Source organism: Pleuronectes platessa, chromosome 13, assembly GCF_947347685.1.
Source record: "Pleuronectes platessa chromosome 13, fPlePla1.1, whole genome shotgun sequence".
Classification (NCBI taxonomy): domain Eukaryota; kingdom Metazoa; phylum Chordata; class Actinopteri; order Pleuronectiformes; family Pleuronectidae; genus Pleuronectes; species Pleuronectes platessa.
The window spans coordinates 11,579,808-11,596,567 of NC_070638.1; the positions used below are offsets into that span (position 1 = coordinate 11,579,808).

The window sequence follows — 16,760 nt, forward strand, 5'->3', positions numbered from 1 at the left end:
GGTATAAAAACATCTGGACTTCACCAAACTGCCAATTTACCATAAATACAGCTGTTGCCATTCCTTAACTTCAATTTACAAACACACCAAAAGTGAGATTATTCACACATTTTGCATAAGGGAATGGGTAAGTGTGTGTGTGTGTGTGGTGTCCAGGTACCAATCATGTATTCGGGACCTACATCGTTCGCACAGTCACATTATGGGGACATGTCTGCCTAATGGTGACAAAAAGCAAGTCCTCATAATTTGAATCCTTTCGTTTTAAGGTAAGGACGCATAAGGTTTAGGTTTAGGTCAGGGTTAGGGTTAGGGTTAGACAACTGGTAGCTATGATTAAGATAAGACTAAGTCTCATGGAAATCAAAGTAGATCCTGTGTGGGTGTGTGCGTGTCTGTGTGTCTCTGCCTTGTCCCGCAGGACCAGATAATCTCCAGAGTGGGTGAATGACGGAATGCGACTATTTCAGCTTTGCACTGTCTGCGTCCATGAATCACTCTGCAGAGCAAATCAAAGACGGGTTATTACAGTAATGACACAACTATACAAGTGAATAAGCTCTGAGTTTGTCCTCTCTGAGCTCAAATGTGCACCAGTGTGTTTCTCTTCACAGCCAAGTGGGGAGAGAACAGGCAGCTGACATTTGTGGATCTCTGAGGAGACTCTTACTGTGATAATCTTCTTTTCTCAGAGCCGTGAACATTGTGTACACATGTGGGAAATCTGCACTTTGTGTTTGTACTGTACTCGCCACCTGCTCCACATCATTCATTGTTGTATCATGCTCTAATTACCATACAATACTGGATTTGTACTTCTGGATTTGTATCAGCTAAAATATCTGAAATTGCTCAATTGCCTCCACCAGTTTCTTATAGCAGGATTACGCAAAAATTACTCAACTGATTTTCATGGAATTTTGTGGAGGGGTGGTACATGAGCAATGGTACATGGTGCAGATGCAGATTTCTTTATTCATTTTTCTACATTTTCCTTGACTTCTTAGCAAATAATTCATGGATCTCACGTGAAATTTGGTCCAGTTCTGAAAAGAAATAAAAATCTAGTGAATATAAAAGTGGTTTAATAAGGAGAGTTTGGGGCCTTGGTGGAGGTATGCAGTGCTATTATATTTTTCATATTGGACAATCAACGTATGTATCGGGAAGAAGCTTTCTCTTTATCTGTGTTTGGGTGCATTACTGTCAGTGAAGTGATGAATATGAACTTCCCTGTGAGTGATAAAGGACGTGAGGTGAACTGTGTGTGTAGGCCAGTTGTGCCAGCAACACTCATTAGACTTACTCATTAAAACACATGAAGGGAAAAAGGCAGAGAGCATAATCAGACGGTAACAATCGATGTGATTACGAGGTTCAGGAATAGAGGAGAGAATAAAAACATATCGATGGAGCAAAGAGCTGCAGAGAAGCTCAAGATGTAAACCAGCTAAAACAAGGGTCATCAACATGTTTTAAGACAAGGACCCCTTTGCTGAGAGAGAGATGGAGCAGGGGCCTCCTACTGCATGTGTTCTTAAATAGGCTAATACAATATTACATTGTTCACCCATACGGATATGTGCAAAATATCGACTGCTAAGATTCAGGTTTTGCACTCAAATGCATCAGCTTATTGTCGTAAATTCTACTGGACCTTTCTAACATGTTTATATACAATGATGGCATGCTACCATCTTAGGCTACTTGATTCTGAAGTTCTTTGGCTTTGTAAGTGTTATATCATATGTTTGGGTTATTTCTCTCCCTCCTTGGAATGATCTTTGACCTATGGGATAGTATCTGGCCTGCTAAGGGAAGGCGAAGATCTAGCTGGTGACTTCAACTTAAGTTACTAAAAAACATGTCCACATTTAGGCATAGACCCTATGTGCTACGTCATTTTATCTATAGTTCTGTTGACAACACCTCCTCTTTAAAAGGTCTTGCCTTGCAGAAGCAAAGCAGATTTTCACTATTTGGCCTGTGTGATTTCTCCGGACATGCCAGGGTGTCCGCCTGACCTGTAATACTCTTGTGTAATAATATTATACTTGTAATTACTGGGTCCTCTGAGAATTCATTCAACACCGACTTCAACAAGACTCTTCTGCCTGAGAGATACGACAGTATTGTCCTGAAGGAAGACTCAGATCAGACCAGCTCACTGTCTTCTGCCACCTCATATGGAAAACTAATCAACAGTTCAATGGAGGAAGAGCCGAGGCAGAGATGGGTGAGGAGAAGTCATAAACGAGACTCGGACAAACAGGGGAATTAGCTTGCACAATGGCGCCCCCTAATGGATAAAATAACAACATGTCGTTAAAGGAAGCTTGGGGTCGTCCACATTTTAATGATCAGTTGAAAAAGCCTGAAGCGGTTCCTTTGAAATCAAAGATACAAAGTGTGTGTTTCCCATGTGTTGTCCTGCTGTGCAGCTTGGGATTGACATGGAAGTACATGGTAGTCAATGTAAAGTCGTGGCTGGAATATAAAAAAGCTCAGATTTTAATCATGTTTTCAAACTATCAACTATCATTACATCAATGTTTACAAGGGAAGGAGAAGATTGGAGTGGATTAGACGCCTTAATCTGGTTGGAAGAGAGGGAGATTCCTAAACTTTCAAATGTAAAAGATAATGAATTTGTTTTTATAACCCACTCACAGCAGATTTAAAATGTTTCACATGCAGAATAGTGTTTTATATGAGTTTTCAAGCTAAAACTAAATAGTTTATGATTTGCAGGTGCAGAACAAGTAACTAGAGGATATTTTGATCATTTTAATGAAGTCATCAAGCTTTTAAAAATAATTTATTTAATAAATAGCATTAATATATTTATTTTTTTATTGAACAACCTGAATGTATTAACTCCAGGACGGCTCCTGGTACAGGCGACTTAGGCTTTTAATAAATGAATTGATACGTCGACTAACAGTAAATTCCCTGTCAACTATTTAGATATTCTAGAAAATTTCATTCTACTTTTAATTTCCAGTGTAGTGTCCATGAATTAAACATGGCCACTACAGGGGTATATCAGGCAGTCCATGCCCAACATACTATATTGCAATCTTTCTGCAGCACAAACCTGAGAAACGAGAATACATAACACATCAGTATCATTACTTAGGTTTCCATGGCTGTGACCAAACAGCTTCAATCCAGCTGTTGTCCTGCTTTGCTAATGAAAGAATACTGCATAGTCACATGCAGTATGCGTTGAGAGTACAGCATCCTGGTTTAAATGTTACTATCAACCAGTGGTGTACAAAGTACTTGAAAGCCATACTTGAGTAAAAGTACAGATATCTTACCTGAAAGTGACTTCGGTAAAAGTAAAAGTCACCAGTCAGAAAATGACTTGAGTAAAAGTCTTTAAGTAGCTCATATTAAATGTACTTAAGTATCAAAAGTATCTGGTGTTGAAATGTACTTAAGTATCAAAAGTAAAAGTACAAGTATCAAATTAAAAATGTAAAGTGCTTTTTATAGTAGGCCTACTCAGCAACAAAACAACCGAAATTGTTCTATTCAGACTTTATTTCAACTGATTTCAATTATTATTTATAAAATAATATAGAACTCATACATGAACAAGGGAAATTGGAAGTGATGAAACTTAAAATAAATATTAAACAACATTTTCTCACTTTCCAACAAAGAACTTTAGCCACTTTAAACAAAAAATGTCGGGCTGTATTGTTACCGTGCCATGACAACCATGCCATATAACAGGTCTTAAAGCGACACTTGTAGAACATGAACTGACAATGCATAAAATTACAAAACCCAACAGTGTTTTTTTCCTTTTTGTTTATATTTACAGTGATTGATAAGGTCTGATTTTGAGACCCGTTTCCCCATGCAACTACACAACCCAAACCTATACCAAAGTTTACAAAATTGAAATAAAGAGCCCTAAAAACTCAATGCAGTGGTTAAACTTTGGTAGAGGTTTGGGTTGTGTAGTTGCATGGTGAAACGCCTATAATGACTTTAATTTGAAAGAGTGCTTTATTAAAAGTCAACAAACTTGTGGTTCATTTTTAGCAGAAGTTGATTTTCAAAATTGCGTGAATCCAGCCGAGCTTTTCGAGGGCTGAAGACAAGTCCTGCAATGCTAAATAGTCGTTAACAGACTGCAGAGGCAGGCAGAGGTGTGTTCAGCTTAACAGACAACTTGCAGACAGCAGGGAACGTTTTCAGGACATCCATCTGATCTGCTGTAAGGGCCATCTAGTTGCTTGGAGCTGTCTTGAGTAACGTGAGAGCTCTTCATCGAAGAGAAGAAGTCTCCCTCATCAGATGAGCTGGATCTGGTGGCTTCTCCTGACAAGGAAGGATCCGCGATCTGCTCCTGAGGTAGGATATGCAACTATATGTTGCAGCCAGAGAATATAAATGGGAGAATAAATTACCAACTGCACTCAGACAATGGACATACAGAAAATACATAGATTCAGCAGAAAGAATATACTCTACAAATAGCTGTAAATGTGGTGAACTATAACAATTATGAGCTACATGCAATCCAAACAAAAATAAACTGTCTCTGTTTACACCTTAATCCTAATATAGCTTAAAAACCCAAAGCAAAGAATTAAATCATTTCAACATGTATCAGTAGACATTCAATTATCTGAAATAGTTTTAATAAAACATGCACTTGTCGTAGTGTATGTGTGCTATGTCTTGAAAAACAGCTTCAGATTCCTATCACTTGTCTGTGCACATGTACTAACTTTCTGGAGGCCAAGTATGAATTACGAAATGTGAAAATGGGTTTAAAAAAAGAACTGTACTTGTGTAACAGTGTATTGTATATAGGTGCATGATTGTCAGCTGTAAAGCCAGTTACAGTTTATAAGTAGGGTCGCATCGAAAAGTAATTTCACGTAAAAATTTAGAAAAATCTATAAAATCAAAGTATTCACACAATGTGCTTCTGTGCCATATCAGCAAACAGCTCCAGAAGGTTTTGAGGTATGACCAGATACTCTGAAGGTACATCAAATGGAGGGATAGTCCAAAGGAAGCGGAGAAACAACACATCAAGGTACAGCATGAGAGATGGATGAAGTTGATGTGCTTATAGTCTAATAAAACCAAGTATATTATCAGGTGCACAATTAAGAAAGCACTGCTATCAGTACAGCTGATTTCAGACTCTTTTTATATTTTTTATTATATATTTTTATTGTTTTTTATAGCTTACAATTTGGTCTGCCTGTGTGTGCATCTGTATACAGTCCAAACTTTCTTGGGGATGCATGACAGATGTTGGGGGGCGCCAATTTGAAATCTCGCCTAGGGCGCCAACATTGCCAGGGCCGGCCCTGTATTAACTCAATTATGTATTACCTCAATCGGGGTTGAAATCTACCGCTGGCCACAGGGCTGACTCTGTGGGGTTTTAATGATACCTACTGGACAGAATTGAAATCTCTAAAAGATCATTAGTAAGACTTTCTTATTGATATCATCATAATATTATAAGATGAGCTGGAGCCTCAGTGTCACGGATCACGTTCTGTCATGTTTGGTTTGTCTGGAGTACCTGTCTCTATGAGGAAGACGTACGTCAGGTCTAAGTAAAACATGTGCTGTGATGGTATCAGTGACAACTCTCCCTCAGATGAGCTTATTGGGGGAGGTGACAGCTCAACACATTTGTGACACATGACTGTTGCACACTCTGCCAACATATCAGCCTTCTGGCAATGGGCTGCAAACTGAATAACAGAAGTGTTGACTTCTTGGAAGTGATGTCGCAGTCATTGCAACACTGTCAGTCATCAGGCCTTTATTAGTCCATGACCCTTATCCCCACCTGAGGTTTAGGGGCAACTACATTTCTTAAACTTCCCTCTGAGTTCAGTTTATTTTCATAATTTCTATCATGATTAGTTCAGTTTTGTATCTGTTTTATTATCTATATTATATTTCAACAACTTTGTTCTGAACGTTTATACAGCTAAAGTTATGATTACAACAAAATAACTGAGTTTTAAAAAGAATGAACCTGGTATCCTTTCATTTCTAAGTCCAGTATTCCACTCCTCTTTTAAGATTAAGATTAAGATGCATTTATTAGTCCCAAACACATGCACACTCATGCAGGTAGGGAAATTTAACCTCTGCTTTTGACCCATCTGGTGCAGGACACACAGAGCAGTGAGCGAAAATGTATGGTGCCCGTGGAGCAGATGTTGGGGGAGTAAGGTGCCTTGCTCTGGGCCACTAGACAGGGTAGGGAGAATCCTCTTGGATTTTTGGACAGATCATCCAGGTTCGTCTTTTTGTTGTTTCTCCGTGGAGTCGAACCGGAGACGTACCAGAGACCTTTTCTGCCCATAGTCCACCGCCTCTCTAAGTCTGTTATCAGGATTTGTTATGTTTCCTTCTCTTCCTTCATAATTACTGGATGCAGCAGTTTTTCAGAAGCACATATTACGGCGATAAGACATCACAAACCAAAATCACACTGTGTAATATCAGATCATATCCTTTATTTAGATTAGAAAAAAGAACAAGTGTATTTACATTCACATCTACTGTGGTATACAATACAATAAAACTTTACAATAACAGCGTTCTCCAAAGTCTGTACAGGGTTTAAGTGACAAAAGTTGAGTTTACAGTGTGGATGTTAAGGCCAAACTTCGGACACAGAGGCTGAGGCAGAAGTAAAGTTTAAATATAATTTATTGGAAGTCCAATAATAAGGGCAGGCAGGCAGGCAGGCAGGAAGGCAGGCAGGCAGGAAGGCAAGGAGGCAGGCAGGCAGGCAGGCAGGCAGGCAGGCGCTGGAGTCGGGGCAATAGTCCAGCTGCTGGTCCTGGGCAGGGAGACAGAGGAAGTCAGACATGGAATGAACAGGACCTTTACGGAAATCTTAAATCTTGGCTGCGACAACTGAGTGTAACTTAGCCTATAGTCCGGCACCGACTGAGAGCAGGAGTGGAGCTTATATAGGCAGCTGGATAATTAAGACCCCAACTCCAGCACACCAGGACCTCATCTGCGATTAGCGACGTCACCTGCAAACACAAGCAAGAGAGAGAGAGAGAGAGAGAGAGAGAAAGAGAGAAGCTAGAAGGCAGGTGAGGCAGGGGCCATGACAGTGGATCGATGAAGACGAGGTGGAAACTTTAAAAACCTCTGACTGAAGGAACTATTCACCTGAGCCGGTGAGGATCAGAAACATAATGTAAAAGTTTTGAAAATATCTCATCTCTCATTATATATTTGACACATTTTCATAAGATCAGACACTGGTAATAATTATTGTACTTGCTGACAAAGTGGCTGATGATACAAACCGATAGAAAAATCATCTCTGCCTGTTTTACTCTGTTTCTCTGCAGCACTGCGTAAAGTGGCCAGGTGGATAGCATCATGCTGTGGCTGCTCACTTCCTTGCATCCACCGTGTCCTTCAACAAAAGGGAGAGCCTTGGTGCCCTCCTCCCTTTCTCTGCGACGAACTCCAGCTGGTTATAATATGAGTCCATCACCTCCCTGGACGTGACCACCTCCAGGTCCTGCTGGATGAGCTGGAGGAGCTCACAGAGGCTCTCGAGAGACGGCCCGTCTCCATTTTGCAGCAGCCTCCTGATGCAGTAGTGCATTGCTTTCTCATCCAGAACCTTGGAGAGGAACAGCTCCCCAATAAACCGGATGGTATGTATGGAGCGACAGGAGGGTTTGGCGTTGTTCTTCTCTTCCCTCAGTCGATCAGTAACCCTCACATCCCTGACTGGCTCTAGGCAGGACCCCCCCTTCCGGGAAATGTCCTCCCTGTCAAAGTTCTTCTTAAACTCTGCCTGGCAGTGCTTGACCAGCAGGGACCTGAAGGAGACGCTGGCCGACCAGTCGGATAAGGATTGGAATTCCACCTGAAGAGAAGAAAACCATAAGGAAATATTAACACAAATGCAACTCACATACTTAGGAAAACATTGTGATTATTTATGTGTAAAGAATCACTTTATACAGCAAACACCAAATGCAGTCAACAGTGATCAGTGTGTGCTGATTTTTATCCTCAACTCTAAATTAACTTATTATTTGATTAACCAAAGTGACGATTCATTTTCCTCGATTTAGTATTTCAGGTATTCCTCAATGAACTTGTTTATGATCATCACAAATCCTTATTTAAATTTTTTCTTTTTTACTATTTGAAAAAAAAGTACTTTTTGTATCGCTACCCTTCTAATTCACATAATGGGTAAAAAATGACCAATTTTAATTTCTTATGTTATTTCATGCATGGCATGAATGTTTCTTTGCTATATCTCTGAAATCAATTTATTTCTTCATTTAATATTCCAGATAATCATTAGTTATTTTGTTTTAGATTAACACAAATCATTATTTTCTTTTTTCCTTTCTTACCTTATGAACAAATGTAAATTCTTATTAAGAGTTTCTTCACAATCCATTACTAGTGAGAAAGAATAATATGTCCAATACAAAATATATGTTTGTTCATAAAGTAATAAAGGAGAAATAAAGATCAATATGTCTGGTAATCAAAAACTGGATATTTAATGAATACCTGGAATATTAAATTATATAATACATTTATCTCAAAGATATGACCCATGGTGTGCATTAGAAGGGGTTAGCATAGCTTGTTTATCAAAGTGTTAAATGAATGTTACAACCTGCAAAAAAATAAAAACAACTTCTCAACTAAAGCCTGAAACATGCTTCTGCGTTTTCACGGGCCCGTAAGCGCAAGAGCCCTTCCGGGTCCCTTACGTGCTTATGTATCCCTCCTTACGTGCTGACGGGTGTCGACCCCCTTTTCTAAAATTTACGGCAAAGCTCCGCAAGCTCACTCAGCCCGCAAGGCTGTGATTGGTCTGCTCTACATCCCTTCTGGAGCTGCATTTCCGGTTTCATGCCCCATAATACAGGCAGAAACAACGGGAGATTTAGAAGAATGAATATGGATCAAATAGAAGAGCGTTTGGCAGAAGAGATCCGAAAGTATGTCCACTTGTATAACCCGTCACTGACTGGTGTATTTGTCCGCCTGAAAATGGCTACAAGTAGCCGCAGTAGCTATGTAAATAAACAATCGATGAAGAAGAAAGAAGGCGTCTCTCAGGTTGTCTTCGACAAAAAACATTACACCGCCTAGTGTTCTGGCGCGGAATTGCTTTGTAAGACGCGCAACGGTTGGGGAAGCATGAATGACAACGAGTCTTGCGCCACAGCGGCGTGAAAAGACGCAGACGCAGTCGCAGAAGCATGTTTCAGGCTTTAAGAAACAGGATAAAAGTAGCTTCCAGTCATAGATGCATCACTTACTGTTGAGAGGCGCTGACACAGCTCCGCGAAGACTGCAGCAGAGTCTGGTTTCTTCACGGCCCTCTTGAAGACGAGCTCAACCGTTTCCTGCAGGCTCTCCTCACCGTCCATCTCCTCGTGACTTACGAACGCTTGAAAGTTGTCCGTGACACAGCTGACGGACTCCTCAGGCCGGACCTGCTCCTTCCTCACAGCTTCCTCCTCTGTCTTCTCGGTCCTCTGGATAGATGGAAAGCCAAAGGCGATATTCACCTGCGGCTGATGCTCGTAGGAAGCAGCGTGGAGAAAGCCCACGGGCTTGGATGGAACGCGACGCCACTTCTCGCCCCTCCGATCAGGTGGGGTCCATGGCTTCTTGGAGGAGGCAGAAGCCTCCAAGGACACAACACGGGGCCTCCGGAACATCTTTCTCTTCTCTTCGCTCTTTCCAAAGAAACAAGTTCAGGTGAAAGAAACGAGTTCAGGTGAAAGACCAGAGTTCAAATAGATCTTAGTTGAATTCAAGTAAAATCCAAAGAACAGAGTTCAGGTGCAACCAGCCAAGTAGTCAGACGAGAACTGAGCGAAAAGTGAAATCTGGCGGTTTCTTAAGTAACGACAGACTTCATAGGTACGACAGACTTCAAAGGTATATAACTTTGAAGTCTGTCGTCACTTGACCGTTGAGCTGAGGGGGGAGGGGGGTTGCTATGGTAACCTGCAGCGAAATGCATCATATGAATTTATCTAAACAACCTATACCGATAGATACACACATACACACATAAATATACACACATACATACAAACTCAAACACACTTGTATGAATCTATTCACCTTATGTCTTTTGACCCTGACCAGAGAAGATTAGTGCCGTCACAAGGACAACAACACTATCTATTATAGTATATTATATTCTATTTGTATTTTTAATTTGTTTTTATATTTCATTGCATTAGTAGAAAGTATTACATGTTAACTTATTACTTTTCTGGTGTCTATTTCTGACTGTCCCCTTTGCTGCTGTAACAAGGCAGAGGGTGTCGCTCCTTGTACAGTTTGTTGAGCCATATGAGGCAAATTGTGATTTGTGAATATGGACTATGCAAATAAAAGAAAGTGTTGATTTGATTCTGGGTCTCCATCAACTAAGATGCTAAATGGGAAAGACAGTTTAGAAAATTGATGGAATTATTACTCTGATTCATCACTCGCATGTATATAACAACAAGAAACAGTACAAATTATTCTCAAAATGCTTATTTACAATTGGGACTCAGTACCAGGAGATTTCTCTATGAACAAAACTCTCCACAGCTCACAAACCTCTATCGTGCACAACAGAACAGATAATTTATAAAGTGGATAGAAGTTTTATATAAAGAGTTAAAGCCTGAAAATAACTTTATTATCTGGATTTCAACTTGAGAAATTTGTAAAGTTAGAGTTTAAATGTGTTAAATAAATTAAATAAAACCTATTTAGTTCTCAAGTAAACAAATGAAGAGGACAACATGATCAGATTAATTCAATTTGGAGCTGCACTATCAGAAAATGTAAGATTAAGATGCATTTATTTGTCCCAAACACATGCACAGGCACACTCATGCAGGTAGGGGAATTTAACCTCTGCTTTTGACCCATCTGGTGCAGGACACACAGAGCCGTGAGCGACCATGTACGGCGCCCGGGGAGCAGATGTTGGGGGAGTAAGGTGCCTTGCTCAGGGGCACTAGACAGGGTAGTGTTGAGATATCTATGTTTCTCTGTATCTTGTGATTATATTTTACCTATATCCTGTGAACAAATATTAACTGTATAATCCATATAATCAATAATGCAACAACTGTTTCTTATATTTAGAATGATGTATAATCTTTTTGACTCAGACGCAGGGTCAGGCCCAGAGCACGACCACAGAAAGAGCAGGTGTCAATCTGAATGTCAATCTGACCCAAAATACAATTCAGAGAAAAGTGTGTGATGGAAATTCATCTTGAGATTTGAAATAATGAAAGCACGGATGCTCAGAAAAGAGAGAGGACGTGCCAGAACTAATACAATGAGGTGCTTCATGAAACATGGTGAGAAAAAGGTATGAAATCCTCCTGAAATGCTTAATCTGCTGGGTCTCTCCACTGTAGCAAGCTCCCTGTTTGCCAAGGCCACAGTAGTGGGACACCTGGTCAGTTGAAAGTGATGTGCTTGCAAAAAACTGCACTTTGAGGAAACAGTGTACATCTGGCCAATGGCTGAATTCCCTCAGGGAAAAAGAACCGTCTCTGTGCCCACCCTGTGTCTGATTATATATACTGTGGACTTAGGATTGAACTGGGCTTCTTCTCGACATGATCCAGTGAACCTGGTGACGTGTCCGGCAGAACCCCAGAGACTCTCTGTAAGTATTTCTTTATTTTACAATAAATGTTCAATTTCCAGAACTTCATGTATAAGTGTCTAATTATTCCTTCTCAAATCCTGGATCAACAAACACGTTTGTCAAATCGCCGGAGGCGAGGTCAAGTTTAGTGCCTGGCGACGACAGTAGGGAGAATTCTCTTGGATTTCACAGTGAAGGCAGCAAATATATATTCTTGTTAGAACCAAATCTAAAACGACCAGAATAATGACAGCAGGTAGGGGGATATTTTCAATGACAACACTGAGGTCACTTTGTGAAAGATTGGAAAGTATCTAACCTTAGTGACACCCAGTGGCAGTTTCAGAGAATACACCGGCAGACAGCCAAGCGTATAGTGAAAAAAGAACAACTGAGGAAAACTGAGTTTATATAGTTTGATGTTCAATGCTAATGCAAATTCAATCATTAACCATGTAAAACGTTAACCACAGGTCTGAGTGTGAGTGGTTGTTTGTCTCTATAGGTTTTCCCTGCAATTTGCTGTTGACTTGTCAGGGATGTTCCCCTCCTCTCACCCAATGGCAGCTGGGATCGGCTGAAAACATTAAGCAGTATTTTGTATTATTATGTATTGAACCTAATAGATAAGAAGCTTGTTTTCAGTACTAACAGAAGAAATTTCACATAATCATCAATGCAAATAAACTGTGAAAATTGACCTTCTGCATACATCTGACATTTAGTACATTTCGGGTTTTTAATCAATTTTCCAATTTTTTATTCTCATCAGTCAGAATCCAGCTCATCCTGTCCAATTCATCGACTCAGTATTTGTCAGGGATCATAGAAGAAGGCATTAGACAATAATATGCACACGCTCTGTCGTTTTCACACACACACACACACACACACACACACACACACACACACACACACACACACACACACACACACACACACACACACTCCAGTACAACAGCCGTTAGGGTCTTTTGCAGCTGAATGGCATCTCCTTTACAGAAGGTAAGTGCTTTACAAGTTACCTCAAAAAGGTTTGTGCCACCAACAAAACCATTTGTATGGTCTATTCAAATAAGAGCTCCCACACATGCACACACACACACACAAACACACACAAACACATCCCAAAATGCGCACAACTTTATAAGCAGACACAAATGTATAGACACACACACACACATAGAGCTCCCTCAAATTGAAAGACCATGGCTTCTCTCCTAAGCGGGGCAATAAATACTTTGTAGCTGTGCCAACAGACAGCCCCTCTTTCAGTGTGTCAGCCGAGCTTTGAAAGAGACCAGTAAACAATGACATAGAGAAAACATCAGCTTATCAAGTTGTAATGTAAAAGCCTTCAGCAGGACAAAATCTCCATATTTCATTGGGCAATTATGGACTTTGATGTTTGCTGAAACTGAGGCCACAGTCTCATTTCAGAGGGCCACATTTTTAACATTGCAAAAAAGCGATACAAGAATCAAATCTATCTCATCTGTTCCCTCATCCTGTAAAGGGTGAGGGTGTCAAGTGGAATAACGTTAGGAAACACGTGGCAACTACACAAAAGTAAACTCGGAGAAAAAAAATGTCTTATTGCGATGCTTGTCCAACTTATTTATGACTAAGTGTTACATAGGCAGACACACACACACACACACACTTGCATTGACACACAAAGACAAGGCACCACACAAAGAAGGAAGTGAACGCTTGCTGAAAGCTAAATTGAAACATCTTGCAGTCATGATGCCACGACTCGCTATTGTTTCCGGCCCCAAAGACGTGTAGCGAGAGAATAGGGGAAGCGAGAGGAGATGAGGGAATGAGGGGAGAGAGAGAGGAGGACCTTGCCACCCATTGGCAGGAGAAAGTGAGAGGAGACTGATACTAGGCGGTCTGTTTTGAAAACTGGTGGACACCCATCTGCATATGCTCTCTCTCTCTCTCTCTCCCTGTGTCTTTCTGCCTCATTCTCTCATACTCGCTCGCCCTGCCTTGACACTGCACCGCCGCCGCCGCCGCCACCCCCACCTTCCTCCTGCATCCCCCCTCCCTGGGAAAACAGGGACAACAAATTAGCCTTCTTTTCTCAGCAGGGCCCGGGGAGGAGGACACTTGGACAGCCCTCAGAGTGTCCGCCTGGAGTTCCCATGGACCCCTCTTGCCCCTTCCCCTTTCAGCTCGCAAGGAAGCAGTCATTGTGCCAGCACCTGTCTCTGAGGAAATTGGTAAAAGTGATGGCTTTGTTAGCCGTATCCACGGAAACCAGGAGAAAAGAGCGGGGACAGCTTGAAGGGACTGGGGTAGAGATGGTGGTGGTTGGGGGGGCAGGGGTGGTGGTGAGGAGAAAGAGTTGGAGGAGGAGGGAGGGAGTTAAGGGGCCTGACAATGGAGTAGCAGTTGCATTGCTTTGGCTTTGCCAGGGGTCCGTGTGAGGATGATGTGACTCGCTGTGCATGTGTGTGTATATGTGTTGTGGGTGGGGGTGGGGGGGGTAATTGTGCGTGTGTAAATGCAGAACTTCTAAGTAGCTTCCAATGTAAGAACGTCCAGCGGCCCTCTCTCACTTGGCCTCGCTCTCCCTCATCCCTGTGGGTGACACGGTGACATCCACCAGCGAAGCGAGGCGGGGGTGTGAATGGGTTGAAAGCAGCGAGGTCAGTCACATCATGTCCAGAGAATATCCCCCCTCGGAGCAGACAGCACACACTTTCAATAATTAAGCAGCGAGTTCCCTCAGCAGCTCAAACATTCATGCCACAAGTAGCAGAGATAGATAGTTATTGAGATTTTGTCAATTTAAGTCTGATTCATATTGTTTTCTTGAACAGTTCAAGTGAAGCTGGTGGTAAAAACCTGGAATTGTGCACAAAGATGATGCTGTTTTGAACTTTACAGGCACAATGTACAATCTCTTCACAATGTGCATGACGAAAGCTGGACATGTAAAGGAGAGACTGATGACATCATCATTTTGAGATCAAAATTATCTTTTTGTGGAACTGCACCATTGCCATAACACAAGATTTTGTTTCCATATATAGACATTTAAAAAAAAAGGCCACAGTGCTTGCAAGATGGTGGAAATGTGTGCATTGATATGAAAGGCCAGGTAGTTTGACAGATGATTGTCACACCTACATCATACAAGTCACCAAGAGTTACTCAAGTAAGCCGAGGATAGAGTTTCTTCATCACTCTGCCCTCCATTGACTCACATTAGTTGTATACAGAGAGCTGGTTTTATGTATTTTTATTGAAACGCAATACCAAGTTAGCAGCAACTCTTTCCCCTCACCAGCAGATGGTGCTCTTTCACTGGTTCTAATAGAAGTAGAGCGTCCACACAGGCAAACAGCAGAGTTTTATATCTGCCTGTTTAACATTATGACTAAAGGGCTTGACTATGAAGTTATTTCAGTCAATCTTCTTGAAAAAAGTATTTACACCTCATGAATAAAATATGTGTTGAAAGTGAAATAAATCTTATCAAGTCCACTGTGGGTATAATGTAAACAATTTGATAATTAAAATGCAGAATGTGAATTTACCATTTTTCGTTAGACTTGCTAGTGCTCATTATTAGTATACAACACGATTTACTTGTTATGAACAAAATGCATTTCATTTAAAAGACTATAATTACATATCTTTAGGGTCTTTTCATCCTTTGATTTTATCCAATTCGTCAAGACAACATAGAAATTTAGTGTTTTTATGGGTGTGTGTGAGTTTGAAGATATGATTGACGTCCTGTGCGCAAATAGGCTTCATATCAACACGAGAAGAACTACATTAGTGGTCAAGAACAGGAAACTGCTGTCATTCCCAAAACCACAGCGGTGATTTTAAATCCTTCACTTGAATGAGGGTCTGAGGTTCTCACACCTCATGTAGGATAGAAACGAATGCAGGGGGCGATACTTGAATATTTTAGCTCTCTGTGATTTACCTGTGATGTTGGATTGTCCATGTAGTTTATGAAATATAGTAAAAATAAGTAAACTTGTGATCGTGTCGCAATGCTAGGTCAAAGCTAGCTCACCTGGTCGCGTGGACATACACAGGCTTGAGTCCTGCCGCAGGGGTCGCAGGTTCACTTCCAGCATGGCCCTTTGCTGCGTATCTCCCCCCCTCTCTCTCTCTGCATTTCACGCTCATTAAAGACAAAATACCCCAAATATATGTATAATATAAATAAATAGTAGAAGTTCCCTCATTTTGGGAGATAAAAAATAAATCATTGCTAATATGACGCCCCCCCAAAAGTGAAGCCAAACAGTCTCAATGGCCACCTAGTGGCTGGCTGCAGTATGGGTCATACATCCCATCTCCTATATATAAATAGATGAGATATGATCCAAACTAAAAATCAGAGTGCACATCGAATGTTTTTTTTACTCAAAGATGGTCTGAGTCATTGCAGATTATCAGCTGAGACTGACTCCTGATTGGTGGAGTCTGTGTATCGACGGGACCTCGCAAACTCTGGCTCCAAATGGGCATGATGGCGGTGATGGTATCCAGGTGGTTTAAGCTTCATTCCTGGATAGAAGGAGGAATTGGAGACACGTCACTCATTTCTATATTTGGTTCATATTATGAATTGTGAGGTGAAACTCAAAAACAAAGCTGAAAAATAATGTCAATAGAGAAGAGCAACTTTGCTCCCTTTATTTCTGCACAGACTCAATAATAATTGAGGGTAATAAGTGTGTCCAATGTCAGCACAACATCCTGCTCAGATGTTATTGAAATCACTTCAACATCTTCGTCTGAAGACGCCGTGACCTTTGAAAACAGTCTGAGCATCTTCTATTTCACGCAGCGCAACATTTCCATTTCATGCGCTCCCCCAGAGCAGAATATAAAATTTGACGACTAGCATTGAAAATAATTGGCCCAGTTACTCTTGTTCTAGTATTCTCCGTGCACGAGTGTCATTCCAAACAGCATCTGTGAATATTGCCATAGGGGAACAAAGTGAACGCTGTGGGTTTACGAAGGCCCCTAAAAGTGTCTTCACTGCTGTCCAGGGGCTGTGATTTATCTTTTCTCGGATGTG

At 41.1% G+C, this 16,760-nt stretch overlaps 1 protein-coding gene across 1 annotated transcript; it reads right to left on the reverse strand.

The window, feature by feature from the left end:
* Positions 1–6,839: 6,839 nt before the first annotated feature.
* On the reverse strand, positions 6,840–9,737 carry LOC128454543 (eukaryotic translation initiation factor 4 gamma 3). The gene is made up of 2 exons (XM_053437962.1): positions 9,333–9,737; positions 6,840–7,906 (listed from the first exon to the last, which is right to left on the reverse strand). Exons 1-2 carry the CDS (start codon positions 9,735–9,737, stop codon positions 7,421–7,423), a joined length of 891 nt encoding a protein of 296 aa, XP_053293937.1. The 3' UTR covers positions 6,840–7,420.
* Between the last annotated feature and the right edge of the window lie 7,023 nt (positions 9,738–16,760).